At 47.3% G+C, this 27,914-nt stretch overlaps 1 protein-coding gene across 3 annotated transcripts in view; it reads right to left on the reverse strand.

The window, feature by feature from the left end:
• The window catches only part of FRMD4B (FERM domain containing 4B), a 98,320-nt gene that overhangs the window by 25,703 nt on the left and 44,703 nt on the right, over positions 1-27,914 (reverse strand). For 2 of the 3 annotated variants that reach the window (XM_066195288.1, XM_066195287.1), the window contains exons 6-9: positions 16,232-16,288; positions 15,189-15,211; positions 1,634-1,717; positions 377-442 (exon numbers count right to left, since the gene is read on the reverse strand). In XM_066195288.1, coding sequence (XP_066051385.1) covers positions 377-442; positions 1,634-1,717; positions 15,189-15,211; positions 16,232-16,288 — 230 coding nt within the window. The remainder of the gene's footprint in view (positions 1-376; positions 443-1,633; positions 1,718-15,188; positions 15,212-16,231; positions 16,289-27,914) is intronic. The other variant, XM_066195289.1, reaches the window with a different exon arrangement.

Genomic DNA, 27,914 nt, shown 5'->3' on the forward strand with positions numbered 1-27,914 from the left:
GTAATACACACCCTTAAGAGTTTGGAGTGAAAATTAATTGATGGCAAGCAAGGCATGGAGAAGAGTCTTCCAATAAAGTAAGATCCGAACAATTTCTTTGGTATTTGAGGTACCCAAATGACTACACAAATGCTGAACTGTAAGCCTGTGAAATGCGAGACTTCAAACAATTCCACTTTGCAATGTAACTCAATAAAAAGAGAATCTGACAGATACAAATGACATCGTCTGCAGGCAATAATGACCCAAACAGTCTGTCTTGCCACTTTTCAAAAAAAATAACCAAAAAAACCCAAAAAAAACCCCACAAAAAAACAACAACAACAGGAGAAAAGTAAAAATATCATCTTCACAAATTAACAAGTGTCATACTCACTGAACGATGGCTTGTCCTCTGGTCAGACCTTTAATTTGTGTATAATGCTCAATCACTCTGTCCTCACTGCAAACCAAGCACAAAACCCAATTCTCAGTGACTTTGTTCATGTGCGACGGCATCTGTCGAAGTTCAGCCACCTGCTCAGCATGCAGAGAAGGGTCCCCCTGCATGTTTCTTGCTCTGGTTTACATTCTTGTTCTTGCTGGTTTCTTTCCCACCCTTCATTAGGCAGCGTGGAGCTGCCTGGCTGATCCCCACCATGACATTCTGCCTTCCAGACTAATTAACGAACCATTTCGGATCAGCCTGTTCTGCTGCAGATGCTGCTGCAGAAGAACGGTGCTAATTGTGTAAATTCATCCTAATGTTCTAAAGGATCCAAACTTCAAAGGCTGGTTAATGCTCCATATGTAAGACAGGAGAAGTTTAACTAGAGCTGTTTTCATTCCCGTGTATTTTTTTCCCCCTGACATTTCATAGGTGAAAAAAACCACACATTTGTCAGCAATGACCTTTTTTGCATTCTTCCTGCTACATATTTCAACATTTTGTTTTGGAGGAATGTGAAATAAAATATGCATTTCTGTGTCAGACACTTGAAAGCGAAGAAAAGCCCAGCAGTATTCATTCAGAGACAAACAAATAATAAGCAAGCATGGTATACTTGAAAATCCATCACGTACACATCAATCCTAAAAAAAACAAAACAAATGAGGGAGCTGAATTTGCACACAGGGCATAAATTCCAAGGAAACAATATCACTGATTCATCCTAAATGCTGTGTTCCTTCACAGCAAAATCAAACCCCAGAATTGGAACTGTCTTTCCTTTTCAAGCCTTTCTAGATTATTTTCTTCCCCAGTTCTGTTGAGAGGAGCTGGGTGGGCAGCTGGCAGCCAGCAAAGGTCAGCCCACCACAAAGGCTCCAGTGTGTGACAGATGAAGACGAGGTGCTCTCTGCAAACCCAGGCTTGGCTGGAGTTCAGACTTCAGCTCCTTCTATTGCAGGGTCCCCACATACTCTGATCCAGCAGTTTCTGACACAGCAATCTAATTTAAGCAAACTTTGAAGGAGGAATTTGCATCAGATCTTGCATAATTTATGATCTTCTAAAAACTGGAAATGCTTGAACATGAGTAATTAACTCCATGTCCTGGGCTGAAAACTTTTAGAAGAGTTTGCAAACTGCTTGAAAGTGATCTTGTTGCTACCGTTCATAGCAATGATTTACATTTTAAATTAAACAGCTCACCAGTAAGCAAGTGATGGATGCTCCTGCAGTGTCTTGGTAGGAAAGACGGGCAGCGTCTTCAAGTCTTTTCTAGTGTTTTCATCACTGCAAAAGCAAAAATGGCCCCGAGTCAGTGCTAGTGAATCAGAGATGGACTCATTAGTTTGGGCAGAAGGAAGGGCTGTATTTGCTACTCACAAATGTGGTGTGTTGCTCCATGTCAGGCTGTCATAGCAACGTAACTCTAGAGGCCCTCTCACATGACAGTGATGGATATGGTGTCATGCAGGCTCATTATACACACACGTGGTGCTCAGGCCACCACCGTATCAATATTTACTTTGCACACCCTCACTCTATTTGCTGAGTGCAGAATGAGCCCTGAAACAGCTGCAGGAAAGCCTCTGCCCAAAAGTAAGGCTTGCAGTGCTAAATTTTGCTCTGTCTTTAGCTAAAGCCCTACCTCTAGACAATACATTTCATGAAGCAGTGTGGTATTTGTTAGATCTCAGAAGTTTAACAGTGATCTGATTCGAAACAAAGGGTTTCAGTTCATATGCTTTAAAATATTTTCAGTGAAAACAGCTCTCCTGGACTGGCCATTGTACAGGAAGTTCAAATATTCTGGACTCTAGGCCCAACCTCAAATGAAATGCAGGGGGGGTTGAAGTATATAAATGCAATTTGTCATGACAAAACCCCGGCAGAATATTTCAAAACCTATTTACAGGCATCAGTAAAATGGTTCCTATTTTCTCCTCACACGGTCCATTAATTAATCAGCTGAAACCTGCACGCCCCATTTCAGCAGGATTTCTGCGTGCCTTCGCAGCAGCGCCAGCAAGCACCAACACGACTTCTCTATGCAAAGAATGCACCAGTCACGTCCATCAGCATCTGCCTCAACTTTGTCCAGGCTTTCCTTGAAGGCGTTTTTTCTGCTCCCAATCTCTCTTTTCATCAGACTGAACTATCAGAGTTTTCATCAGAGTTATGTCCCCCTTTGTTTCTGAAAAATCGGACACTTCTGGACATCCCTAGAGTGGATGGAGCTCTGCACATGGAGGACACAGCAACTCCCTCCATCCCAGGATTCCACCTCCCAGATGCCACATAGAAAGCACAGGAGATGAAAGGGTTTTTTTGTTCCTCTGGAGCACGGGCTAATCTCTCTGCAAGGCTCTTCCCCAGCCCTGACAATGAGCCCCAGCCCCGGGTAAAGGGGGACCACCTCTGAGGAAACAGTTCAATCGGCAGCCTATTTATTCTTCAACGTCTTTGATGAAGCTGCCAAGAAGGGGTCAATTAGCACCGAGGAGTGCTAGTTGCTGCACTCTTCTGCCAGGAATATCCATTTTTCTTTGCAAGCTGGCCAGCACCCAAGTGCCACAGACAGGGACAGCTGGGTAGAAAATCAGGGTCTCTCTTTCCAGCGCTCAAATACAGCCAATGCTCACAAAAGCTGAGTTCTATTCACCCCTTTACAAGCCCATTATGATGGGATCAAAAGCCTGCAGGACATCCAGGCTTGAAGAGAGAAGGTAGATTACCAGGTATTTGTAGAGCCACATGGAAATGCAGATACGAAGCATGTTCTTCTGAGGCCCCAGAAACCAGAGTAAAGAATAATAATAAAAAAACCCAAAAAAACCCCCAAAAAACCCAAAAACCAAACCCTGAGCGACCTGGCCTAAACTCCCTCTTGGAGCTGGAGGGTTTGGCCAGATGACCTCCTAAGGTCCTGTCCAACTTCAATCATAGACTCACAGGATAATTGATTATTAAAACACAGTTTTCCTCCTATTTTTAAACCTGACTCATCACTGCAATGGCTGCTCTAGCAGGCAGAGTTGGCAGGGAACTACAGTGAAGAAGGAGAGGTTTTGGAAGGAAGTACTAACAAAATAGCTCATTTTTACCAAACAAAAGGGCTGCTTCTGTAAATGTAAATTCTCAATCCCCCGCAGTATTCATAATCAGAGGTTTAATGGGTGGTCATTAAACCCCTATTTAGAAACCTGGCTGTAAGGGCTGAGGCCATAAGGAGGCTGATGTGGGAGGCCAGGGCCGAGCTCTGGCAGAGGCAGCCAGGCACAGGGGACAGCTGACACCCAGCTGTCACCACTACACATGGGTGGAGAGGTCCCAAACCCTCCTTCACCAACCATTACAGGACCAGGAGCCTCCCCATCACCGAGAGTGTGCAGAAATGCCACAAATCCTGGCAGCTGCGTCTCCCATGCTCAAAGATGCCACCTTCTACAACATTTGTGGCCTCCAACAGCGCTACTTGCCTTCCTGTTCAGTTTTCGGGCCCCTCACCTCTCTAGATCTGGCTGGCTAGCAACTTTATCCTCATCAACGCCAAAACAAGGGTGCTGGTTAAGCTTGAGTGATGAGTAGCAGCTCATCAATATGAAAATGTCTACCACTGAATTTAAATTTTGAGGGCCAGCCAGCAAACGCGCCTCGGAGCAGGGCCTGTGGGCTCTGAGCTGGGACACGCAGCGATCAAAGGGCTGTCACCACGTCTGTGCCATGACAGGGGGCACGTCCCTGCTGCCCTGACCCCGAACCAGAGCCCGGCTGCGGACTGTCAGCAGGCAGAGACCACAGAGCTGTGACAATTTACAGCACTGCTGGGCCTTCTCTCTTCTTCTGCCAACCTACAAACACATCCAACTTCTTGCAATAGCAGAGAACACGCTGATTTTATGAGGCAGAATTTCCCCCTGGGACCCGTCTTCCTGACGGGACCCAACCTCACACCCTGAGGTTCTGACACCATCCCATCCACGTGCACTGGGAGAAATCCATCAAAGTGGACTTATAAGGCGTGAAACTCCCTGAGAAGCAACATGAGGATTTTTTCCCCCCCCCCCCGCATAATTGTGAGATCAAGCATGAAACAATCCTAGAAAAATGTAAAAGACCTGGGAGAGACAGGGCACAGCTCCCTGTGCGCTGGACGCCTTCAGACAGTGCAGGCTGGCACGAAGCAGCCTGGATCTGCTGACTGCACGCCCCAGGATTAGTATTTGGGATGATTCACGGCTTCAGGGATAATAAAAGCCTCAAATGGTCCTCCCCCCTCCTTCCACAGAGTCCATTATCACTTCATCTGCACCGAGCAAGTCTCCCCTTGACCTTCAGGATCACTTTCCCAAGCCCTCTGAGACCCAGCCTGTTCCCCAGAGGTGACAACTCCCGATAGCGATAGCAGGAGCGTCGGGTTTGAATTATGACCTGTTCCTGTTTGGTTTCACGACGACCACGAGACGATACAGCAACCCCAGGGCAGACAGCCCCGGCTCCAGATGTCCCACCATCCCCACTATCTGCCAGCCAAACAGCCCCTGCTGTATCTGGCACGTCCATGGTGGGTTCCCACCAGGAGGAGGACGAGGCTGTGGGGACGGGGAGGCCCAACTTGCATTTAATCTGATCCCTGCTTAAGGAGGGGGTTTCTGGACTGGTGGTTTTTGGCACGATTTCAATACATAAACTTAAAACCGCCCAGAGTCAATGGGACTGAACGTTTTTTGGCAAAAGGTTTGTTTATTCCCCAGGAGGAGAATATAGGAAACTCTCATCTCAAGTATTTTTCCACTATGGAGAAGAATTGAACAAAAGCAGCAGACAGACCTTTTCCTTCCTATTCCACCCTCTAAACAGGAGTTTTCTCTCTGGCAGATACAAAGCAGAAGTTGAATCAATCTGGGCAATGCAAATGGAAATAACGAAAATCTGCATCAAAGCCTTCTCACACTGAACCTCAACTTGCACTCCTGGTACTGCCCATAATTAATTCTCTGTCCCAACACGATCAAACGTTGGGCAAGATTCTGTCCCCAGCACGCCCTGCTCGTCAGTGCTAGCTCCATGGAGAGGGAAGGCAGCTTGACTCTAAAATAACCAGTAACAACATTTAATCACGTACCATGCTATCGATAGGACTTCCCACTTGAAACTGCCTCCAGCAGCAGAACAGGACCAATCTCATGAGCTTCCTACAACCTGCTGATGTTACAGTAAAATTTTAGGCATCTTGCTAAAATCCCCACCAGAAATCCATGAAGGAACCAAGCCAGACCATCATGGCATGCTCTGCCTAGAGCACATTAGTGAAAATTAAAAAAGAGTTTCATATTTATGCCCCCAGAAAGCACATCTTGACAGCTTCTAATGGAATGATACAACACTCCCTGCCAGGCAAAGATTTACAGAACTGTGCTAATTAGGACCATTTGTCAATACCTGGCGTTTCCCTACACCCACTGTCAAAAAGCAGCTTATGCCCCTTGCTAACGCAGGTAAGAGCTTAGATGGAGTAAGATGTGGTTAATGAGATTAACAAAACATGAAGAGCGAGTGACACACCCAGCAGCAAAAGCCATATATTGGACTACAGCATAGAAACTTATCAGCCCACAGATTCTTTGTAAATATTAACAACTCGATGAGAACAGGACTTCAGACAACTCTTAACTGACTAAAGCAAGGGCAGGTGTGTCTGCCTCTGCTGAACTGTGTTTATAACACGTTATAAGGTACAAATTTATCACTAGGTAAAGTGCTTTGTATAACAACTTCCCTCTGTTCTTGGAGCCTTTTGACCTCACACAAAAACTTTCTCTTGTGTTGCTGCAGGATCACGGGAATAAGTCACTCTCGGGTTCTCCTGAATGTCATTTCCTCATGTTCAGTTAATTCTTGAAATGAATTTTAGCACAGATAGAATTTGAAGTGGCCTTGCCTTTTGAAAATGTCAGTCAGCCTCAAAAAATTAACCTGAAAGTTATTTCATGGACACCTAAATATCAGCAAATTTGAGAATTACATTTGAGATTCAAGGAAATGTGCAGCTGCAAGCGAAAAGATGATACACTACTACTACCCTACATCATGAAGATAATTCAAAACATTTGCATTAGGATTTGTCACCTCATTCTATTCAAGATATTTACAGCTAGCAAAATAAACACTCCAAAACAGCACACAATTAGAGCAGACGCTTGAAACCTTGACGATCAAGGGTTTCAGAGGGTCAGATTATTCAGCTGTCAGTAACAGCCTATTTTCTTTAGAATGACCACCAAATTCCTTTGCACCAAATTGTACAAGAACACCCTCTGCTGCTGCCCACAACCCAGCCTGGTCCTGAAGTGACTTTCTCAAGCGACCAGACTCAGGGAAACATCACCCAGGTCTCCAAGGTGCTCCCATTCCTGACACTCATGGATGAGAACCAGCAACATGGACCATCCCAGTGAAGCTGGGCTGCTTCAGCAAGAGGTGCCTGTTCTGTAGGCTTCGGGTTTGGTGTAAAATAAAGAGAGGATGGCAACCTCAGGCTCCTGTGGAGGCTGCTCTGCCCCTCGAGGTACCACAAGAAACAGGTGTGAGAGGCAAGCAGTGAGGGAGTGGAGGGGAAAAAATGAGCAGGGTTAAAAGTGCAGGAGAAAAGAGTGGGGGGCAGGAAGAGAGAGCAGGGGAGGTACAGGGAGAGACGATGGATTTAGCAGCTTTTGACTATGCCAAAGCAGCGGGATCTTGGCAGCAGGACTTTGAAAAATGCGCTCTCCGACAAATCCTCTTTTGTGACAAATGCCAGACATTTCCCATCATTTCCCAACCTTTCAGTTTATGGTCCGCTGGCACACTCAAGAAAGTTATTTTTCTATTGAAGGGAGCCCAGGATGTGGAAAGGCCATGAACAAGGAGCTCCAGTTGGTACAGGACTGTCAGAGCCTGACATTCCTTGCAGGCAGCAGGAGCTTTGGTGGGAGAAGGGTTGCAGGGGCTGCCACTTGAACACCAGATAGCAGCCGCCTGCTCAGAGAGGTATTTGAAGGGGCATTTAAGAGCCTTCCAACCCCATCTGTGGAAAGGACCCTGATAAGCAGTGCAGATGGCTTTTTCAGCCCCAGCTTGTTGGATATTTAGGCTGTGGCTATGCTGCGGGTTCCCACCTTGTGCAGCTGCAACAGCTTTAGTTTCACAGCTCAGGGGGGACCTGCACCAAACACAAAGTGTGGATGGGACTGGACAACCATTCCCCATGCCTGGACCAGAGCCTTGGAGTCCTAGGTCTGACCTTCAGTTCCAGCCCTGTTCCCTGAGCCAAATTTCTCTGCTTCCTAAGCACTGCTCAACTCTTGGGCAGAGCAGCAGCATCTGCAGATCTGCTGGGGTTTGATGACCCCATACATTGGCTTTAGGAAGACGGGACAAGAGCACCAAGAAAAATGCAACATTTCTCCAGTCAGCTGTATGCACACAGCTCTCTACAAGAGGACATGGTGAGCAGACAAATGGGAACATGAACTGCTCCCAGAGCCACCTTGGCAGATCAGGCAGTGCTACGACTTCCAGACAAGGAACAGCGTGCCAAGGAAGCAGCTCTTCATGACTAGAGAAAATCTGTGACCTGGAGCTGCCCCAGATCCTCAGGTCTTCTTTTACAGCTCTTGATGTGAAACATGAATATTCTGATGACAAAAACCCTTTTGGTCCTTGGACCTACCACCTACAACGGGTGGTGGATCCCATCCCACAGACCTGCTATGGCATTTCCATGTTTAAAGAGCTGCTTGGTCATACCCACAGCACATGTCAGCAGCGCTCCCCTAACAGAGCAGACAAAAGCAGAATGGCTCTGCTGTACCTGGGGATTTACTGCCAAGCAAAAGATGGATATTCACAGCTGATACAAGGCTTGAAGGATCCCAAGCCCTCTCTCGCAACAACAGACTGTTGTTTCTAACATTCACACTTTCTTCCTGTTCACACAAAGGTCAGCTTAGCCATATTAGCTGTGGGTTTTTAGCATGTCTGGATACAGTAGCAAAGTTTAAAGCTTGTTATCACAGCCCGGCTGATACAGAGATTCATGGAACCACAAGAAAAATAAAGTGTCCAAATAATGATAAAGACCTGACAAATCTGCAAAAGCAAAAAAGCTGAGGCTGAAAAGCTGTCGTTCCATTTCCTCAAAGCACAAAATACACCTCACGTGACAGATCTCAGCCACCATGGGAAGGAAAAGCAAAAGGTTTACTCCTGCTTTTCTAGAGTGAGGATGTTGTTAGGAACCAGACCAGAGCCCAAATTCCTGCTCAAAGCTGAACGTGCAAGATTGGAAAAAAAAAACCCTGTAGACCTGACAAAGTTTTTCAGATATTCGACAAAAGGAAGGTGAATACATTACAATGCAAAACCCATGAAATGTGTTTTTTTATAGGAAAAATAGGAAAAAAGCCATGTGTTGTAATACTGAACATTAAGGGAATTTCTAGGGACAAGGGGAAAGCATCTTTCACCTATGGCTGTGGATGTCATGATGCTACCCCATGTGACAGCTTCCTCCCTGCAAGGGAGACAAGTTGGGGGATGTTGAATTTCCTGGCACCTTGCTTGCCTTGTCTCTCATCTGTTTTGGATGCAGAGCACACAAAAAAGACCTCTCTAGGTGGCTGGGCTGGAAGCACTCTAGCTCTGCTCTCTGAGTTAAAAATAATTTAAAAAAAAGAAGAAAAACCAAAGAAAAGAAAGTACTGTGGAGGGATTATTACAGAGGACAAAACACAGTAACCCCTTTTCTGCCCCTCTGGAAATCGTACAAACATCATGCATATGAAATCTAAAAATCACTGTTCCTTACCAAACTGCCATAATTATGTGTGAATATTAACAGTTACATTGCTATATACAAGTAGTAAATCCCATGAGATCACGTTATTAAATTACTGCAAATATCCTTTTCTTTTTCCCCCTCTTCATCTAATCCTTTTTGCTCATTTCCACCCACAGCGCTTCCACCTAATTAATCTGCTACATAATAAGCATACTATACAAATTCCTTGAGAGTCCTTACAGAACTGCTTTAAAATAGGAAATTGTAAAAACCATTACAATTACATCACTGCAGACTGTATAAGCTTTAGTCTGCCATGAACTGGATGAATCTACAAGTAGCACCACTGGAAAAAAACCCTGTTGCTATGAAAAGTCTATCCAAGAAATGGCATCTTAAGTACTTTTTCTTTGTATTTGCACCTGGTTTACATGAAAAATAAAACACCAGGAGAAAACAATGTTTTCATCTCGTAATTGCTGCCTCAGTGCTCAGGGAGATGGAGCTCAGCAGTTCCCTGCCTGGCTCCCCTCTGCCTGCTGCCTTCCCTCAGCTCACGTTCCTCATGGCAAACCTGCAGGGATTCACCAAGCAAAGCCAAATTTTCACCCTGCTAGAGAAAAATTACTGCAGTCTTCAAGCAGCTTTCTTTGAAGAGGGTATAAAATTCAATTAAGCTCTTGGGAAAGTGGGTACCTGATACCTGTCAGTAGGGCAATCATCACCATTGTATGAAATAGACATGAAACATGACTTTCCCTAAACTTGCTTATCTACTACCTTGGTTCATCAGATGTTCCCAAATAAACTGAAATAAATAATCAACCCCCTCAACTAACAGGCTCTGAGTAAGCAAATCTTTGCTTATCTTGTCCTAAATTAGCTGTTTATTGAAAAAGAGGGAGCTGAGGAAAGCAGAGCTCTGAGTTTGACCGAGAGAGTTAATGGTTCAGAGCCAGTGCCTCACCAGGTATTTAAAGAAAAAGTGCTGGGAGTCACAGCTGAAAGGCAAAGCACACAATGAGTCACTTGACAAACAAGGGCCAGGAGCACAAGGGGCACAAGGCAGCGCCAGTGCTGAGCACTGATTTACAGCCAGGCAGACACAGCCCACGGGGAGCTGGGGGCAGCCTGGAAAAAGGCTGAGGGTATCAGTGCCTGGGCGTTTAAAAAATTCACTTGCATGGAAAAGAACATCAGAAACTAAACTACAGTGCTGCTACAGGCCCCAGATGGATGTTCTGAGAGTGAATCCTCTGGTGACCCTCCAGCTCTTTTGCATCACCCACTGACACAGGTGTGAGGAAATACTTGGGGCTGAAATAGGATCCAGACTGGGCTCTGGTCTTTGGCTGCCAGATGACATGTCCCCTTGTAACTCATCCCCGAAATTATCTTCCTGCTCCAATCCCAGTCCTGGGCGTGGCCACACCTGGAATTCTGGTCACATGAATGTGGCAAAATTCCCAGAAACAGGCTGGACAAGCCACCTCCAGCAGACCTCAGGTGTGTCCTGTTCCTGAGGGTACCTTAATCTCAGGGTTAGCGGTAGAGTGAGCAGGTGCTTTGCCATCAGACAATCATTAACTTCTTTCCAACAGCTATTTTCTAGCACTGCCCACGTTATCTTTCCCACATTCTTTTCTACCAAGAGATCTTCCAGTTTGCCTGGCAAAATATTCAGCTTCCCAAGGAAACACTGCCCAAAGATCTCACTTTGAGCACTCAGTCTTAATTAATAGCAAATTACTAATTCTACCTTCTGCACCTAGATCAAGAACCTCACATTTTTCCTAAGCAGAATTCTAAAATCCAGGAGTTTCTGAACCAATTACTCCATAGCCTCAGTTGCAGGGCTATCTCTCACCCAAACCTTTCCCTTTTACAAACTGCCCTTATCACCTCCATAAGGATAAAACCCCGGTGCCTCGCACATGTCAGCTATCAGGAATTCATTATTTTGTCTGTGTTATGTTATACCAGTCGGGAGTTATCTTTGCAGCCCACAGGCCAGAATCAAAAACGAATGCGTCAGCTATTTAAAGAAAATAGAAGCCCTCCTCCAGCAATTTAATTAACTTCCAGGGAGCATGGCTGGGTTTCAGTCCTGGAAATGGTACTGGGGAAAACATGGTCCAAGATTATCAGTCAGAAAATAAACTTTCTTTTTTTCCCCAAGTTACTTTCCTTATATAGTCCCTGTGGCTAATCTGATTTTGATAAACATTTTTCCAATGCTAAGACAGCATTTAGGACTTCTCAGTTATAAACTGTCTCTCGCATCAAGCTACAAAGGAAAAAAAAAAAGTATGTAATATTTTACAGCATTTTTGAGGGCAGATGCTTAATTTGTAAACTAAATACAGCTAAATCATTTATTTCCCAAGGAGGCCAGACTTTATATGCTGCATATTTACAAGATGAATAATTAAGAGACTGCCAAAACACTGTTTCTTTAAAATTCAAATAAAATTCTTAAAATACACAGAATATGTATGTTTTTCCCCCAAAACTGAGCCATGCCAGAAGCTGCAATTTGAATCACATTCTCTAAAACCTTTGAATAGAGTTTAAAACCCAAGATTTCATAAAACCATGCTTGCAGATTTCTCTGTTTCATTTGCAAACAGGAGCGTGGAGAAACGCAATTAACTCACACAGAGTTTCAAAACTCCAATCAATGACTAATGCTTGCTCGCGGTTCTTGTTGCAGGAGCTGGGTAAAAAGTGCTGGGAACTCAGCTTAAAAGGAGAAGCAGTCAACTGGAAGCCATGGGTGAGTCGTGAAAAGCAAACACGAGCCAATGCTACATCCTTCCCCTTGAGCAACGCGTGCCCAGTGCTGCACAGGAAGGCAGAGGGGCAGGAATCTGCAGCATCCCAGCCCTGCTGGGGACAGCAGAGCTGCAGGACTGTCCCGCTCTGCCCAGGGCAGCCCTAACACTATCCCAGTTAAGGGGGAGAGGGACAGCTCACTGAGCATCTCTCTGACATCCTCTTCATCACACACAGCAGGGAATTATCTTGGCTGGGATCACCGACTGAGTAAACAGGAAAAGGAAATGGGTACATGGTGAGCTACACTGGCCATGGCCTGCTGCCACCTACCTCTGTCGTCATTCCTCCTGTGTCCCAAAGCCAGTCTAGGCTGCCTTTGGGAATCTGGAGTTGTCCAAATCAGGACATGCTGTGGGTGCAATTTTGAAGCATGCACTAAAGTTTTATAAAGATGTCTTCAAACCCAGGGTACTCTCAAAGTGCGACTTGGGTGTTTCATCTCACATAAAGTCTCTTCCCAAATAAGGCACAACTGAACGATCTTCAAGGCCCTTTCCAACCCAAACCATTCTATGCTTATGTGAAACGCCTGTCCTGTAAGAGCTCAGCTCAGGAGCTTAGGGTCCTACTGCAAAGCACCTACAAGGACCAAACCCCAAAGTCCCTGGTATTCCCATGCTGCCAGTGTTACCAGACTGCAAAGCCCCTCCAGAGTGACCTTTGTGGTGTAGAAATCAAAAGTTTTTTACTTTCTCCAAGTACCCACGTGTCAGGTTCGCTCACTGAAAAGAAACAGATTTCCAAGGAATGTGCTCACCCACTCAGCATGGGGCAGGGGAGGGTGTTTCTCAGGAGGCTGCTGCTCTCTGCCATCAGAGTGTTATCTGAGAATTTGAGCAGTGGATTGGGAAAGAGGTTCCTGTAGAACCACAGGAGCCCCAGTGTTTGGGTTCTGGTACGGAGCTGACGTCAGTGGGGACCACCACAGTGACCCCACCACAGGATGTGTTCCCGTGGAGAAGCTACCTATGGGATGTGTGTGAAAAACGAGACAGGAAGAGATCCCCAGCATTGCCTGGACTGGCCCAATCCTCACTTCCACAAAGCTAATCTCCAGGACTTCAGGCAATTCCTGTATTTACCTGCGTTCATTCAGCACTAATCCAGCACCAAGAAAATCAACCTGCACATTCTCACGGAAGCACAGGTGGTGCAAGAGCCACATTCCAGAAGGTGATTCAAAGCAGAATGTCCAAATGACAGTGAGCAGAGAACACACTAAACTCAAGGCACTGCTGCAGGGAGGCAAATCCCAGTGCACAGGAGAACTGCTGCGGGGACACAGTCTGTGCAGCACAGCAAGCTGTGCACCAGGGGCCAGTCCTTTGGTATCATCGTTAAAGATATGCAGGTAATTAAGCCAGTGCTTTTATCAGCACTGGCCCAAAGGACCACTTGTGATATGTGACATGAAATTCCTTCACTCCTGGTGTGCTCACTGGGCCTGGGACAGCTGGCTGTGCTCATTTGCTATAGGGGCACAACATATGCTCAGTTCAACAGAGGAAACAATTGCTGCAGCTATTTCCATGAAACTCTTAGGGGAAGAGCTGCATTTGGAAATCACTCTTGTAGCAGAGTGCTCTTCCCCACAATTTTCTTTAAATACTTCTGAAGGTACCCATGGGCAATCCACTCCTTCCAACGTGTCCGGGGAACCATGGAAAACAACCACAGACACAGTCCTTGGGCTCATGAGGCCATACTTACAAACCTATTTATGGCAAATGATAAGGAGGCAGTGTTAAGTTTAAACCACAGAAGGGAGCTTTTCACCACTAAGGTGGTTTTTAACATTAACCCCTGCTCTTGAGAATCAAGGAAATTGTGCCACCATTTGCTACAGCTTAACAAGTTACTTATTGTGCAGTTAGCAGTGATTTTCTGGTTATCTGTGACTAAACTGAGCTAAGCTTAGGGTGTCCCTGTAGAGATCAGGCAAGATAAGGGGTCTTTCTAGAGAAAAATGCAGCATACTAGAGGTATAAGCAATATACTGGGGGGTCACAAAGCAGGTCTACAGCATGAACAGGAACAGAAATGGCCAGCACAGCCAGCCCACCCAGCTGACCAAAGACATCTTTTTCTCCCTGCAGGTGTGACAGCATGCCAACAAAAAGGAGGAGGAGGTTTGACGGACTTCACAGAGCGTGTCTTTCTGCAGTGAACCAACAGGCCTTTGAAGGAAAGGGGTCTGGGACTGGCACTGGCATTTACTTGACAACTGCCCCCTCAAGGGAAAGCAGAGTCACTCTGGCAGTCAAACGTGACTTGCTCCCTGCATTTGGGCAGACAGGTGTGTACTGAACTCTCTCCAAAGCTGTTGTAGCTAAAGCGTAAAACACACATCTCCTCCCAGCAAATGGTATGGAAACTCAGCAAGGAGTAAAACATTAACGTGACCAAAGCCAATCTCCCGAATCTCTGTTTGCTCAGTGAGCTGTTTCTAATGGAAGGTCTTTCCCCGTGGCTCCAGCAGGTCCGGGTGTGACCCCACCTGCTCCTGCAGCCCCTCAGCACAATCAGAGCTGGGTAAGAAGCACCTCCAAGGGGAAGCCAGACTTGATGATGCAGCTTTAAACAGCTCAAGAGGAGCAAGGGGGTCACACATCAGCCACAGCACAACTGTTGGGTCAAGTGCGGGGAGGGAGAGGCCTCGGGGCAGCTGCAGGAGAACACGGCTCATTGATCCCCGGGGCAGCTGACGGCCCCTGCACGGGCAGGGCTGTGGCAAAGTCACCCACACGGACCCGCAGGTCTGCAGAAGCCCAGGCAATGGTTTGCTTGGCAAAAGTTTGGCAAAGCACAGGCTTTCCGACTGGGAAGTGTGGGAGCTTTCCCCTTCTCCCACTGGGACACCCACATTTGGGAAGGGAGCAAAACGTGGTGCCTGAAACACTGTTTTGACTCAGAGCTTGCTCACAAAAGGCATTACTCACGCTGCAGACTCAGATTTTATCCAGCCCAGCAGCACTTCTCACTTTCTTTGGGCACAGCTCGCAGCTGGACTTTACCCCCATTTGTGATTGTTTGCAATACAATGCCAACACAGAAAAACACATCCATCAAGCACACCAGCATTAGAAAGGAAAATGTTATTACCTGGAATAGTCCCCTTTAGCTTCCTACAATTGAAAAACAGTGACAGAATTAAAACACGATCTCTTCAAAACCCTCGATTTTCCCAGCATTGTTCAGTTCCCCACTCCCACAGCTCTGCAGGCAATCCTGACCCCGGCCACACTCACTCCCTGCAAAACACAGAGCCTGCCTGCATGTGCTCCAGAGCTGGACTTGGCCCCTGGTGCTCCCAGCTGTAGATAATCCACCTACAGCACAAACAAAACTGCTTCCAAAACGGGGATGAATTTCACATTGCAAATCAAATGTCGCTTTCGCTGCACAAGAAGTGAAATACAATTCTCCCTCCTCTCTCATCCAGGCAAAGGCCGGCTGTACAGTCAGGTCAGCAGTCGGGAGTTATTGTGCTCACTCGAGATGAAAACAACTGTTCAGGCAGATCAAGCTGCTGCTGCTGCAGCTTTGCTGTGGCACTTTGTCAATGACAATGCAACGGGGGAAAACCTCCAATTTTTTTAAAGGTAGAATTTCATTTCATAGAAAGCGGAGTTTAAGTCTCAGTAGAACAAAACTAGATTAATGAGAGGCGAAATTGACATTGTATATTTCAACGTAACAGAGGTATCAAAACCACATGCTCGGAAGATTCACAGGCATAATACAGCTGATTTAGCTACAATATTTACACTTTTCTTCCCAGAGCTCTGGAATGTATTTAAATTAGGGTAAGCGATAAATTGAATGGAAACCTGCCCAGATAAATGACTTCCCTTGATTAGCTTTTTACTCTTTCAATTTTAAACTCCTCGAATAAATATTTCCCTTACCCGCCTATGAGGGGAAAAAAAAAAAAAAAAAAAAAAAAAAAAAAAAAAAAAAAAAAAAAAAAAAAAAAAAAAAAAAGAAACGAAGCAAAACTCCTATGTGTTCCACCTTCCCCTCTGCTCCCCCCAGCCGCGGAGACCATCAACAACCCTGCGGGGGCTTGTCCGTACGGAGCGGGGGAAAAAAACGCCGGGAAAGGGAATGCGCTGAGCCAAACCCAGCCGGGAGGAGACACTCACCTGGAGCACCAGGGCGGCCAACTTGAAGACGGTCTCGCTGTCCACCTCGATCTGCCCCTGTGCCGGAGAGAACAGAGCGTGAGCCGGGCGCGCCCGCGGGAAGGAGGGAAGGGGCACCGGGAGAGGCGGTGCCGGCTCTGCAGCCAGACCGGAGCTCCCCGCCCCGTGTCCCCCCGCTGTCACCGCGCACACAGCCCGTCCTCCCCACCCCGAGCCCTGCCCTCCGCCTGCTTTCTTTACAAATCCCGCTGAAGCCGCGTTTCGCGGGATGCCGCTCCGTGGTACCGCGCCCGGGCGCGCCGGGACGCGGCCCCGCACGCCGCCAGCCTGTGCCATGCGGCAAGGAGGGGATTTTACAGGCTCGGAGTGCATCCTCCCCTCGGGGCGACGTTCACAGGTCTGGTTTGGGTTGGAATCGTAGCCTGGTTGGGTTTGGGACCTTCACAACCATCTCGTTCCAAGCTCCCCGCCCTGGGCAGGGACACCTTCCACCAGAGTGGGTTACTCCAAGCCTTGTCCAGCCTGGCATGCAACACTCCCAGGGATGGGGCATGGCAGATGCGTGGTTGGATGGCACCCAGGAGCACATCAGCTCGACAAGTATCAGTATTTGACGAGATCGAAACCTCTGACACGATCTACAAGGAAAGAAAGGTATTTCCCAGCTCATTTCTGTGCTCTCCAGAGCTTGGGTGCAGCTGTCCACTGGGATAGCCCTGTCCCAGCCAAGAGAAAACCAAGGAACTGCATCCATCTCTCGGTGAACAGTTTTATTGCTTACAGTTTTAGGACTGTTCCTGGTTTGTTGTGTTGTGGTACACAGCCCCCTGATGCTAAACCAGTCATACTGATTAATCACAAGGACAGCACAATCGAGTCCTTTGTCCTGCTCAGTCAGCATCCTACAGCCTTCATTTCTTCCAGCTCCACTGGAGCTCTAGAGCAATGCTCAGAAGAAGTGCATGGACCCCATGCTGGGAATCTCCTGTGCCTTGAGCCCACTCCAAAACCAGCCCTAACAGCACTGTGTATTCAGAAACTCTACAGGTGCCAAAGCATCAAAACTACACGAGGATCCTTTTTTTTTTTTTTCCCCCGCCTGCTTACAAGCTTAAGTACAAACTTCCCAGGTTAGCTTCTCACCAGGAAAACCCCTGGCCTTGGTTCTCCTCTGGGACCAGCAGTGATACAGGAAGAGCAAAGGAGATGCACTGACAATTGCACTCTTTACTCCTCCTGCATCCTATCCTGCAAACAGTGGGTAAAACACAAAATTGAACCTATGAAGCAGCCCAGGAACATAGATTTTTTTTTCTTATTGACCTTCTTCAAATGGAAATAGTGGACATGATGCCTGCCTCATGTCACTGAGATCCCAACACATCCTTAGTCCCCAGGATCTGTTGGCTGAATGAGGAGACAAAGCAGACCGAAAGCTAAAATGATGCCAAAACCAGGGCAGCAGGAAGATTCACAGAATTACATACAGATACAGGGAAATGACATCTCGAAATATATTAGGGCACATCTGGAGCTGAGCTAATTTACCACAGCTGCAGGTCTGGCCCACAGAGACTGAATTCAAAAGTGAACAAACAAATAATTCAATTTTCATGGAAAGGAAGTTTTTTTTGCCGGCTTTGTCAATAAAACATTCCAGCAGCAGCACTCCCCCAGGCTTCTCTGACAGGCAGACCAAGAGGAATTTCCCCTTCCCAACAGGTGTGGCACCAGCTATGCAGGAGTAGCCTCCAAAGCATTCCCAGACATATTTTATTAGGAGAAGAGGAGGAGTGCATCGCAAGTTAAGAGGAAAAAAAATAGCTTGAAGTGCATCCTTCCTTCAGATCTCTTTCATGTTGGTGCTTAAGAAAAGAGGCAAGATTGCAACCCAGAAACTCTTCACTTAGGTGCAATTTTAAGGCACTTTGTTACTTCCAGGTCTGTATCAGGTTAGTCTTTGTCATGCACATCTGAGCTGGCTTTTTGAAAGCTCAAATTGCACCTACCCAAGCAACCTCTGATGCCAGCTGTGGTGGTGAGAGGATTACGGGAGATCAGGTCACCCCTGCACCACGGTGTCCTGCACCAGCAGGCAGAGAAAATGTCATCATTCACACAGGAGAAAATGCCATCACAGGGAACCTCGGCTCAGCAGAAAAGCTGAGATCTGGCTCAGCAAAGCTGTCCCTGGATCACAAAATCAGGGAAAACAGGGACAGAGGGGTCCTTAAAAGCTCATCAACACCACGGCCCTGCCCCAGGGCAGTCAGCTGCATGTGGCTCCTCGCCTTTTAAGCCTACAAGAAACTCAGGGAGATTTAACTCCAAAGCCCTCTCGATTTATTGCTGGCTCCCAGATAAGCTCTGCAGCACACCATGAGCTGCTGCAGCAGCCTCTGCTGACTCCAAGAGCTGCTGCTGGCCTCACAGGGGTGTTTGGGACTTAATAACCAAGCACCTCCTCACTTTTCATCCTCAAAGCACCTCGCAGCCATTAACTAATTAGCAATAGTAATTACAAGGCTTCTCTTCTGTGTTTATTTGCTTTTTCCTAGGTACTGGCCTTAAGAAACTCTGGTCACTTTGCTGGCTGCTAAGGCATGGCCACAAGTGTTAACAGTGATCCCACAAACCACTTCATTTAGGGTTTTAAGAGACCAAAGAAGGCATGAAGGGGGACTGACTTCTCCAAATGATGACGTTTCAATCTTTGCTTCCAGAGTGAGGGATTTGCTGTGCCAGTGCCCAGTTTCAAACACATCTGCTCAGAAGCTGTAAAGGAGTGAACAGATAAGAGGATCCTCCCTAACTTGACCTCTTGAAGATGTTGCAGGTGCCTTGACCAAGCAAAGGGGACAAACAGACCACCCCAAGAGCAGGGCTGCCACCATGTCTCTCCAGCTGCTGCAAACCTCAGCACAGGGTGGACCAGCCCTAGCTGTTATCCTGTGCCACCACACAGTAACAGTGGCAGGAGACTGGGGCCGCTCTAAGCAAGGCTCAGAAGAAAAAAACCTAAAAAAACCACAACCAACCTGAGGAACAACCCACGCTTCAAAGAGAGTAAAAATCACAGAAAAAAAAAAGGTGCAGGGAAGTGAAGGGACTGCCCTGAAGTCCTTCAGTGGCTAAGTAGCAGAGCAAGGATTTGAAGCAAAGGATTCCAAAGTCCAGCTCAGCCTGTATTTGACAGACTAATGCTCTCCAAGTGACAGTGTCTTGGACAATTCCCTCTGAGCCTGGGAGTATTCTTCATCATAATATAACATTATTTGCCATCTGGCTCCCCAATTGGCCACTGCTATAATATAATCCAGCTCTGCCCTGGGCTGTCATGGAGTTTGGACAGCCCTTGGCTTGACACAAATCCAGACAGTGATATGTGTCATCCTGGAGTGCAGGACCGTGACTCTTCCCACTCACCCAGGCAATATTTTGATTTTATAATCATCCTTCAGCCTGGAGGTTGGCAGATGGGGGTTTCTGTTCTAGTCTTGCTTTATCAGCAAGGTCAGATTTCAAAAATAGATGAGGAAAATGACTGTAAGAAGATTAATTTGCAATGCCTGCCATCACCAGGGTAATTCAAGCAGAGACTTCAGTGAGCAACTGGGGGGCCCTGAGAGCCAGGGCAGCCAGTGCTCCCACGGCCACGTGTTGAAGATGAAGGTGGAAGGTTTTTCTAGATTTATCCCAAGTGGGAACAAGGTCACCAGCACGAGGTTAAGTAGATGTATGTCATTCAGATAATGGAATCTGAGTCTTCTGCATTTGAGATGTAAATGAGTTTAAACAGACTGGTGACTGCAGCTCCAGGGAGGGGATGAAACTGATACTTTTCAATTAGAGTTTGCACAGGGGCCGATCATTTTAACCAGTGAGACAGATTCAGCCAAAAGACCACTGGCTTATCTGAACACTGCACTTGGTCCAGCGGATTCAGGTGGTGGCTTTTGTCATCCTGATAAACATCAGAGTAATAAAAGGCTGCAGCAGGTGTCCAAACTGGTTGGCAATTACTGTAGAGGAGGAGGAGTAGGCCACTCTCTCAGCATCTGGTAAAGACCAACTGAACCTTCAGTGCCCATGGGCAGAATTTAGCCCTCAGTTCAGATAGGAGCTCGAGTCTTGCTGCACAGACATAAACTTAGAATGTGATAAAAATCACAAGCTCAGCCATGAATAGAGCAGTGAACCCTCATTAGACACAGCAACAACACTAGAATTTACTGCCATAGAGATACAAGTCTGAAATCCTGATGAAAACTCAGATCAAGAGTGATGATAGTCAGATGAGCATTAACTGTGTTAAGCAAATCTTTAGGCTGTAAACTCAGATTAAAGCAGATTTAAAAAAATAAGCACACACAGGAACTGTCATGTTTAACTCTTTAGAACCAGAGCAAGAAGTGAAAGCAGACATGGTTTGTTCAAACCACACATAACCTCCGTAGGTTAAAGGCTGTCAACAAAATCATTTCACCTGAAGATCTGAGAATTGAGATATCAACACATTTGTTCCCTCAAACTAATTCCGTAAAAAAATTGTATTAGCCAAAGACACCCCCCAAAAATGCACACACTGTTATGGAATAGCCTCGAGACAGCCACAAGATTGAATATAATTACCAGTGATTACCGAAAGGTGATTTTAAAAAAGCTGAAAGGGTGCAATTAGTCAGAAGCAAAGAAAGGACCCGAACGTCTGCAAGAAGTTAAACCGAGGCAGGCAATTAGCTGGGTGTGGACCCAGCACAAGTGAACAAAGCAGTGCCAGCACCCCTGTGCCCTTATCCAGCACCGAGGTGACATCCCACGAGGGATGCAGTATCCCTGCTGTGGGTCCTGGCAGCCAGAGAGATGGGCTGGCAGATCCCAGCAGTACAGAAAGCTTAGCAGCTTTTCAGTGTTTAAGGCTTTTTTTTTTTTGACGGGCTGGGGAGGGCAGTGGGTGTTGGCCACAACCTGTTACACCACACAAGCTGCGCAGGAGGAACTAGGTCAGGCAGATCCTGTCACTCGCCCTGTCGGAGTGGCTGTGCTGGGTAATTAATTACTGCACAGAGACAAACACTGGCAGCGCATGGATAACCTCCAGCTTTAAGCTGCCTGTCCCAATTACCACCATTCACACCTACGTCTCAGTCCTGGTGGTGTCACCTGCTGTTGACGCTGCCCTGCAGTGCACTGGAGGCACCATCCCACTCCCTGCTGCATCAGATGTGCCAGGCTTTGCTGAGCACCTTAACTGGGGCTCAATTCCCAAGGACGGGAACTCCGAGCTGAGAAAAGGCACAGCAGAGCAGGCGTGTGCCTCCAACACCTTAGGGAGGTAAAGCAAAGCACAAAAGCAGCAGAATACAACCTGCTCCAGGAGCAAATACAAGTCTGCTCCTCCTGACCTTCCTCCGAGGAGCACTTGACATTTCCACTTGCGCTGCATCTCCCCCCCGGGGCCCTGCAGCCTGGGTGGCTCAGGCGGCCTCACAGCTGCCTCACAGCATTCAGCTGGTCCATGATGTCTTCCTTTTCATGCATGGGACCCCACAGCCCTTCATCCCGAGCACAAGGAGCACAGCCTGAGACCAAACACAGCTCAGTGTGCAGAGGCTGACACAGCTCTTCCCTGGCCAGACCTGCTGCTTCCCACCTCAGGGGCTTAGGCCAACCCAGCTCAAAAATAAAAGCTGTTAGCACCTCACAGAGCAAGGAACAGCTTCAGGTTTCCCTGTTACACCCTTTATTTTGCTGTCTCTGCCAGGCACTCTCATCCATTTCCCTTTGCCTTTTGTGCCTCAGCCAACACATAGATGAAACTCCGGGGACAGGAGCAGCAACTCCGAGACTCGCCTGCACAGTGCAACAGAACATGTTTACTGCTGCTTTCTTCTCATTAATACACGAGTAAAAGCAGAGGATGGGGGAAAGGCATAAAGACTTCCCTGGTTTGCAAGTCAGGGTACTTAGCAAGTGTCATTAGCCTTGACATATAATCACAGCCTTTCGCTTTCCTACCCCACCATCACAGTGAGATATCCCACACACACAACGACAGAACTGGCTGAGCTGTCACAGCATCTTTGCTCTGTGGCCATGACATCAAAGGTGCAGGACTCTTCATGGCAATTAACCCAGTCGTTAGTCCCAGGAGGAGGTGACTACATCGAGAGACTTGAGGTACAAAACTCTGGCTGCAAATCAACTGAATGTTCATATGCAATGGGCCAGCCCAGCTGGGACACGACTGCACTTCCCCAAGAGCCTCACAGAGCCTTTACAGCAGGACTTGGATCGACCTCAGCACTCTCAGAGGAGGGCCTGGACTGTCCCCACACCAGGGCCAAAGCCCTCCCCGAAGCCACCAGCACAGCCCCATGTGATGTCTCTGAGGGTAATGAGTGGGGCGCCCCATGGAGATCTGCCAAACTACATCAGCCTGGGGTCCTGCCTCCCCCTCCTGTCACCTTTTGTTCACAGGCACAACCTTGCTCCATCCTCCTCACCTGCTGACATGCTGCTAAGAAGGCTGGGCCCTGGAGGTGGCTGCCATGGCATAAATCCACAGGAGAGAACAGCCCTGGAGGAGCCAAAGGCCAACTGGTCCTGCTGAACCTCAACCTGGGCTTTACATGTGCTGGCTTTGGGAGCAGAGCAGCCAATTCAGGCAATGGACAGAGGGTATTTAATAGCCTTGGCTAAGATCAGGCTACACAACGTTACAAGGCTACATGGGAATATTCCCCTCTCCCTAGGGGTGGGGGAGAATTAGGAAATATCCATTATAAAACTTTCGAGAGCTCTCTGATATATGACCATTTTGCTCCCCATGAGCTGGGAGCCAGCCAGACTTTATGCTCACACCAGGGGTCTGTTTCAGCAGCTCTTCTTGGTAAGCACTGGTCTTCAGGCTGCCAAGTGCTCACAAGCATTGCTGTTCATGGAGCTATCACAGACTCCTCTGAAAACTTACATTTCCTTTAACTTTTCCCTCTTTTTTTCTTTTTTTTTTTTTAAAGCAATCCTTACAAGTCCTTGAAACAAATGGGAACTTAAATAAACCCCCCAACACCCAGAGATACAGAGGAAAAGGGGAACACAGCCAACTTGACCAAGATCTTCGTTTACAGAACATATTTTAAGGCCTGGCAAAGACTCAACCGTATGGCTGCAGAGCTATATGGAGGTTAGCCCTAATGCATAATAAACTTGACAGTGCCTTGCTAGCCAAGTAGGGTGTTATTTTTCCAAACTTGGCTGTTTCAAAAGAAGAAAAGACTCATTTATCTTTCCAAATTTATCATCAGCATGTGCGTGACCGGTTCTGACCTGCCTCCCCTAAAAGTTATCCCAGCTATGGTCATGGGCTGTGCAATAACACACTGAACACGTTACAGAGCTCCCTGTGCAAACACATCCATTCTGAGATGCCCATTTCACCTGGAACCAAGCACCAGGCTCCCACTCTCCTGAATTCCAGCTGTACAGTAGGTTTCAGACAGCTGTAAAACTTAACCTAGCTTCTAGAAGTCAGTGATGGGAGAGAAGGCTTTTAAACTGAAGTTGTCACCACTTTGAAGGTTTTCAGGCGGCGATACTCAAAGCCTTGGAAAAGAGAAGCATTTAAGAAAATGAGAGCCCAGACATACACAAAGCACTTCCAGCTTTTGCATTCTCCCAAAATACAAGTGGATAAATGAGTTTTTAACCGAGTCACTGGAACACACTTCCACAGACCTGGATATATAATTACCACCAGCTCCTACGTCCTGCTCGGTGGTCCAAGCCGTTCCTGGCAACGGAGGTGACTTCTCCAAGCTCCAAGAGCATGGATGCTGGAGAGCAGGAGCCAGGCAGCTGCTGGGACCACACAGGGCTGAGAGGGCCTGAGGGCTGCAGCACCAGACCAGGGGGAAAATGGGCAGCTTGACACGAAAGGAGGGCAGGGTGAGAGCTCTGGCAGCATTTGCTGTCTCAGCTGGATGCCAGGGTTTGTGCAGTGAGGGGGCACCGGGTGCTCTGCAAGTTCAACAGCAAATATGTTCTCTTCACAGGCAAAGGAGGCTTCACAAAAGGAAAAATGAGGTCTCAGCCCTCTTGTGCCTCAAAGGGGTCTCCTCCAGCTCCCCAGCTGCTCACAGGCAGGAGACTGCACAGAGAACAGCACGGGTCACAGAGGATGCACGAACCTGGCACGTGCCAGCCAAGGCCCCAGAGGCACAAAGGAGCTCTGACTGCAGAGAGGAGCACAGAGGTGCAGGAGTGGGTGGGGAGGAGAAAGAAATAAATTTTTGGCAGCTGAGATTTTATTGTCTATCTTGTCCCTTCCTTGCCAAAATGTCTACAGAGATTGCAAAATCCACAAGCCCCAGATTCCTCCAAGTCCTGGCAGGGTAAAGCAGTTCCTGATTTCCAGAGAGGAGAAGAGAGATTTGCAAGAAGGAATGTGGGGTTGAAAGGTGAGGAAGAGAATTGTGGCTGTGCTCTGCAGAACACCAAGCAAGCCTTCACCCTTTTCAGAGCTGTGATGCAGGTTTTGATTTCATTATTTATTACTCATAATCATATATTATGTAACTAAGAATATAGTAATATGCTATAGTATTTACCCTAAATTTTTATTTATCTGGTACAAGATGGCCAGCACACATTGCCCAGCAGCTCCAGCCTGACCCCAGAGGTGCTGGACTTCCTCAGGGGGATTGCATTCTCTTTGCTTAGATACAGCCACTTACAGGATTTCACACACACACATCTCAAAGAATACTGTAAATACACTTTTGATGCAGCTTCCGAACCTTGTGAGCCAAGGATAAATCCCCTCCACAGGAAGGGCTGGCACAGAGCTTTGCCATTGTGCTGTGCTCACCCAAGCCTTTGTGTGGCTCTCCTGGTGTGTCCCACGTGCCAGCAGGAGCACTGGCATGCCCACGGCACATGCAGGGCAGCATCAGCCTCTCCCCTCTCTGCTCAGGAAAACATCACTGTCCTCTAAAGCCATGGGAGCACAGGTATCCACACAATGCTGTGCTGTCAACACGTGCCAGGGCTCAGGAATGTCACAAGAGCACTCCAGCAATCAGGCATTTGCACCACCCTGGATTTGGGGTTCCCCTATGGGGAAAAGCTACAGTGAAAACTTTGGAAACACCTTTGTGAAAGCAAAAAAAAAAAAGAAGAGTGACTTTTCGGCAATCTTATCCACGCAGGTGTTAGCACACCCCAGGTATTGCAGCATCTCTCCCAAACCACATTCCTGGCCCACACAGAGCAGAGGCTTCACGCAGAGATCCAGGTTAGGATATTGCCCTGGCATCCTTTGGCACTGCCTGTGCTCTGGGGAGCTCTCCTGAGCACATGGGCTGGGTGTGGGCTCCTGCTTTTGGGCACACTGGGGTTTCCTCACTCCAAGAATGAGGAGGGGAAAGGGGAAAGGGGAAAGAAAAACAGCAAAAACAAAAAGCCAAGCTTAGGCAGGTCTGACCTCCTGGAGCTGGATTAACGACTGAGAAATGCCAGGGAACATTCCTGGCTGTCATCAGTGAGCATCAGCCACTTGCCTCATGGAGCTGGGCATCTGCTCCTATTCAGACACTGCTCATCCCATGGCTCCTTCCCTGCCCCACAGAGGAGCCAGCAGCAGCAGGGAGAGGACAGGCTGTGGGAGCACGTCTGGGGGGGTGCACATCTTTGTGCATCCTCCTGTCCACATCCCAGGGGCTTACAGATGAGGGCTGGCCCCACGTGCACTTCACGACTCCTCAAAACGTAGAGAGTGACCCGAGGTTTGTCACGTAGAACAGAATATTTTCACAAGAGTTAATTGGAAGATTAAAAGCTACGTGAGAGTAGATGAACTGGCTCCTGCTGAAGGAGCCACAGGTCTGAGCTGGGCTGTGAAACTGCCAGCACAGAGAAGGCTGCAGGCAGAGCCAGGGCTTGAAGCTTTCCCTGCGTGCTGAATCACCTGGTGCTGCCCAGAGATCCGTCTCTCAGGAGGAAGTGATGCTCCTCATCCTCATCCCTCTGCTGCCCACAGAAACTGGACACAACAGAAACCTCCTGCTTCTGGCAGCTTTGCCTGCAGGACCAGGGATGCCACACTTTGGGTTGCTACAATTAGAGCATACGCCTTGCAAGCCATATGGAAATAAAAGAGCCAGCCTGCCTTTAAACTTCTTTTTTATGCTTCTCTTCTCCTTTGCTTTCTGATATGCTTTATACATACACATAAACACATATACTGGCACTCAAATGTCTTAATATTGATTAGGGTTTGTTTCTATAGCAGTGGTATTTTCCACATTCCATCCCAAAACCGGACCCCATTTTCCAGTTCCAAAATTATTTGTGCTACCTGTCTTGTTAAACTGCTCCAGTTAAGGAGAAGTTTAGGAATGGCTACAAGCTGCCAAGACCCTTCATTTCAAGTGGCAAATATGTCAAATGGAGATTTGCTTTTTAATAACCATAACCAGTGAGCCCTCAAGTTCTCCAAGCATCTTTCAAACTTCAGTGTGTTGTAAAAAAGCACCGATTTCCTTTACTCTTCCAGAAAGCAATTCCTGTACAAAGCGCAGTCACAGCTCTGCCATTAAGCACTTTCAGGTTCCTATAATCTTTCATAAAATAATGAATACTGGATGCTGAATAAGAATCCTCCAAAATCTGAAGCATATTAAAGGTAAAAAACTTTGGCTGGCTACACTGAGCTCCACCACCAGTTAGTGGTACAGGATTGTTTCCCCAAGGAAAGGTTGTAAGAACCAAGTGACCCTCTCAGACTGATTGAACCATGAGCGGAATCAAAAGGCACCAGAGTTTGACATTAACTGGAAAATCCCAGAAGCATCAGAGTAAAGTTCACTGAAGTGCAGCTGCGTGTAGGGGCATGGCAAAATTGGCTGTCACACCACTCTTATTCCAGACTGTAGTAGTTTCAAGGCAAAACAAATGAGAGGCTCCAAGTCAGAGATACAATTTAATAGGAAAAAAGAAAAAAAGGAAAGAAAGTAAAATAAAATCAATGCAATAATACAAAAGACCACTGACAGAGTCAGAATACAACCTGAGCGTAGTGATGGAAGCAGTCCAGATGAGGTGGTCTTCCTGAAGCAGTGATCCTGTAGAAAAGTCTGGTAGCTTGGGTCCTCTGGGAATCCAGTGGGTAAGCGCCCCTCTGGTGTTCAGAGTCTCAGCTTATATCCAGGCTGGAATGCTTGGTTTCTCCCTCTGGGCGGAGCATCCCACAATGGGATGGTGAGTCATGTGATAAGGCCTGATGGGCCCATTAACAGGAGGTAGTCCAGGAGGGGGTTATCTGTGAGCTGTGTAGCAAAGGTGCTGATGGCCCATTAACAGAAGATAAGCCAGAGTGGAGGAGGCAGGGAGCACTGCCTCACCTGGTTTCAACAGTTCATGAAGATGGTGATAGAATATACTTCAACCCAGGACATTATCCACCCCTTATTCTATTACCATCTACATCATCCCAAATCAATACCTTCCTTAAACTACACACACACACATATATATATATAATGAAATCCTACACACAGTTCTCACTTAAAATAAGGTCTCCTTGTGGTACACAGTGGGTGTCCCCATCGTTTTGCATCACCCACCAAGTGTAACCAGGTCCTTGTGCAAAGACAACCCCACGGATGGGTTTGCCCTTGCCCGA

This window comes from Chamaea fasciata, unplaced genomic scaffold, assembly GCF_029207755.1.
Source record: "Chamaea fasciata isolate MVZ Bird 193981 ecotype frontalis unplaced genomic scaffold, bChaFas1.0.hap1 SCAF_13, whole genome shotgun sequence".
Lineage (NCBI taxonomy): Eukaryota > Metazoa > Chordata > Aves > Passeriformes > Sylviidae > Chamaea > Chamaea fasciata.